Below are 3,875 nucleotides of genomic sequence, written 5' to 3' on the forward strand. Positions count from 1 at the left end.
CAGCTTTGCGCCATCTGCTTGATTTTTTGAGGAACATATATAGGAAAAGAGAATTCCCCTTTTGTTCTGTTACATATAGAAATCTTTTGAAGCTTCCAAATAGTTTGGTTTGGGGTAAAAGAAAAAAATAATTCTCCGCTCTTCTGTTATGCTAACAGGGAGTCACCCTAAACTCTCCCTCATGGTTTCTCAAAAAATCTCCACATGAATTATCTGAACGACAATTGAAGCCACTTACCAATATACAAGTAACGTTTTATTTTATATTCTATCTTCCATTTGGCATAAGCCTTTTGATGTTTGTTTTTTAAACCAGTGAAATATACAAATCACGCGAGACAGAAATATGTACATTAAAAGTACAGAATAAAGGCCATAGAAGATATACATAATATCTGAATGACAAGTAGAATATTTTACATTAAATAGTTTCTTTTAAAAACTAGGATTGTTAAACTCAACTCTCTTCATAAACATGAATCACTAAGAAGGAACAAAATCTGGTTTAGCAAATAAAAACTTCATGGTTTTTGTATAATAAAAACCAAAAAAGTGACATTTTAAACTAATTAGTGCTTTTTAATTTCAAGGTCTTTTGCTTGCAATTCACTGCAACTGAGGGGGAAGTGAATATCCTTGTGCAATAAATTAAGAGCCACGCGTGGCTGAGGTGATACGAAGGCCACCAAGCCCATGACGGCTGTAGGGGATGTGTATCTTTCCAAACTTCTCAAACATGCAAGTCTGAGATAAGGACACGTTGGATGGCACTTTGTGGAAAGAGGTTTCCTGTTTTAAAAATTAGTTATATATGTCATGAGCTGGATTTTCCTCAGGGACTCAAACAGGGACTACTAAATCTACCAGGCACCGGTTTCCACTCTGCATAATGAACTAAGGAGAGAGAAATGATGACTATACTTCCTAGCTTTAAATCTCTCTTCATTTCCAAGACTATGATGAACTAGTAATGCCCTCTTAGGAAAGTGTACAGAAATGGAGGTTGGAGAAAAGGTGGGGAGGAGAAAAAAGAAATCTTCAAACCAACATGCATATCAGGGAGGAAGGCCTTCCAGATTCCTCAGACACCAGGCTGTTTCTTGATGCTCAAGGTAGCATCGCATCAGGCCCACAGCCCATGCTCAACTCGAAAACCCCTTCTTAAAATCCCAATGAATCACAATGAAGGACAACAATGTTCTAGTCCAAGAAATAACCCCAGAGGAAAGTGTAATTCTAAATCACTGGCTGCACTGAGATATAATAATATTTATATTTTTATATATACATATATATGTATATATATATGTGTGTGTGTGTGTGTGTGTGTGTGTGTGTTATGTACAAAAGACTTTGAGATATCAGGCACCATTAAAGCACATCCACGCCCCCCCCTCCCCCCATACATGCATCTGCTCCGGTCCAGTAGGAACAGTTGTAGGGTTCACCTGCAGTGTCATAGGAAAAGTTCAAGTGCAGCGTCTAAACACAGGATCGTAACAGTGACACGCTGCAACACCTCTCTGTGGACTCCATCAGCCAAGTAATGTCATTAAAACATAAACTACGGCTCCTCAGAATCCAAGTTTTAGGGGGAAAAAAATCCCTAAGTAGCAACTGTTTTCCAAGTGGAGCTCCTAATGGTTCATTTCCTGTCCTGCAATCCAAGGGGACCCGGTGGAGCTGCCTTGGGAAACGTGGCTGGCCTCACCTCAGCAGCGGGGCAAGGAGGGCTCAGCCAGGGCTGGGGTCAAGGAGGAGGGCGGGTTTCACTCCTTCCCTGCCATCAGGTGTTCTGCTCTGGTGCAGCGCTGAACTGCATTCAATTACCTTGGTGTTTGGGCGGAAGGTCTGTGAATGGAATCCATTTATTATTTTGATTATTATCATTTATTAACCAAGTATCCCTAAGAAAATTACAGTATATTTTCCTTTAGATTCAAGCCAACCGCCCCCACCCCTCTCCAAACAAAAAGTCTACAACCCAGAGTCATTCGGGGATGCTTTCCCAATCTGATAACCTAATTCCTGTAACAGCTTCAAATCAGTCTTAATATAGGAGTTTTTAAGTTTTTTTTTTTTCCTTTCTGAGGCTTTCCTCCCTGCTCCCCAAGTTTCAGTTGCTGTTAGAATGGGACCATGTGCACATGGAATGTTTGAGAAGCATGAGATACACGATATACTTTTTTTTCCTTTGCGGGAAATGAGATTCTCGCTCTTATATTTTAAATTACCATTTCGAAAATGTTTCAGGCTGGTAGCCCCTGGAGAAAGGGTGGGGGGCCTCATTTTTTTTTTGTTTCATAAGACCTTTCACCAGAGCATTTACAATTCATTTTGGTCATCGAGGCTAAATGGAGTGTAGACTTGGACCAACCCATTCCAGCTGGATGCTACCTGTCCTATACAACCCCACAGCTGACAAAAAGAAAACGTATTTCCTTTACCCTCTAGATGTGCACACAACTCAGTCAGGGTATGTGTTATTTCCCCCCTCATCCTCCACCGTCAAAAGAAGTCTTACCTTTTCAAAGATCCACAAAATAAATATTTTCTTGGTTCCCACCCTCCATTATTGCCAAATAATAATTATAATATTAATAATAAACCACAGAGTTCTTAGATGGGAACAGAAAAAAAAATGGTTCCGGTTGCAATTCTCGGGGGAAAATAAAACAATATTTTAAAAAAACAAAAACAAGAATCACTGTACTTTCTATAAATAAGTGGGTCCTGGGAACGGGGCTGGGTGACAGGCGAGCGGCGGGCGCCCACTATTTGCACACGAACTGGTCCACGATCTCCGTGCACTTCTTGCACTTGACGTAGCAGCACCAGTGGAACTTGCAGTGGCAGCGCTCGGTCTGCACGGTCTTGAACTGGTCGTAGCCGCGGCCGCAGCACATGAGCTCGCAGCCGTCCATGCCCTCGGACGTCTTGTTGCACAGGCGGCCCTGCGTGCCCAGCGAGCCCGTGCTCTCGTTGCGCACGCAGTAATCGGGGCTGGGGTCGATGTAGACCAGGTCCTGCGTGGTGGGCGAGTTGAAGCGGCTGTTCACCTGCACCAGCTTGCCCCGGCCGTTGAGCCGCATGGCCGCCGCGCTGTCATACTTCTCCTTCAGGGCGTCGCCCACCTTGCGGAAGTCGGCCAGCTGCAGCCAGCACGTCTTGAGGCTACAGGAGCCGGACACCCCGTGGCACTTGCAGGCCACATCGGCCAGGTTGTACACTGTCTGTGGGGACATGGGACAGTCAGTGTACAAACGCATGGAGGCGCCCCGGCCCAGGCAGGGCTATGTTAACAAAGCTCCCCACGGAGCCACGTTCCCCCCTACACTAGGGGCTGGGCTACTTCCTCCTCATTCTCCACTACCTGAAGTCTTTATTGCTTTCTTTAAAACTGGGGTGGGGTCTCTATTATCCATGAATGAGTGAGATCATGTGGTATTTTTCCTTCATTGACTGGCTTATTTCACTTAGCATAATGCTCTCCGGTTCCATCCATGTGGTTGCAATTGTCAAACTGCAGCGGGAAGGCCGGGAATAAATAAAAAATATAAAAAAATAAAACGGGTGGGGGAACTTTTTTTTCCTGCTATGGGCCATTTGGCTATTTATAACATCACTCGCAGGCCATACAAAATTATCAACTTAAAGATTAGCCTGCTATATTTGGTCAGGCTTTTAATTAACTCAACCCTCGCAGGGCCAGACCAAATGATTTCGTGGGCCTTATATGGCCCCTGGGCCGGACGTTCCCCACCCTGCTTTAAACAGTCACCAAAATAAATATGTTCTTAGCCCCTCATTATTACACATCATCATAATAAACAACCACAGCTCTTTAATAGGAACAGGAAAAATTTGTTCCAGTT

At 43.8% G+C, this 3,875-nt stretch overlaps 1 protein-coding gene across 1 annotated transcript in view; it reads right to left on the bottom strand.

Annotated features, from left to right (window-relative positions):
• Positions 1-243: 243 nt before the first annotated feature.
• The window catches only part of WNT5A (wingless-type MMTV integration site family member 5A), a 37,279-nt gene continuing 33,647 nt past the window's right edge, over positions 244-3,875 (bottom strand). Inside the window, exon 5 of the mRNA XM_015571006.1 lies at positions 244-3,233. Coding sequence (XP_015426492.1) covers positions 2,775-3,233 — 459 coding nt within the window. The 3' untranslated portion in view covers positions 244-2,774. The remainder of the gene's footprint in view (positions 3,234-3,875) is intronic.

This window comes from Myotis davidii, unplaced genomic scaffold, assembly GCF_000327345.1.
Source record: "Myotis davidii unplaced genomic scaffold, ASM32734v1 scaffold111, whole genome shotgun sequence".
NCBI lineage: Eukaryota > Metazoa > Chordata > Mammalia > Chiroptera > Vespertilionidae > Myotis > Myotis davidii.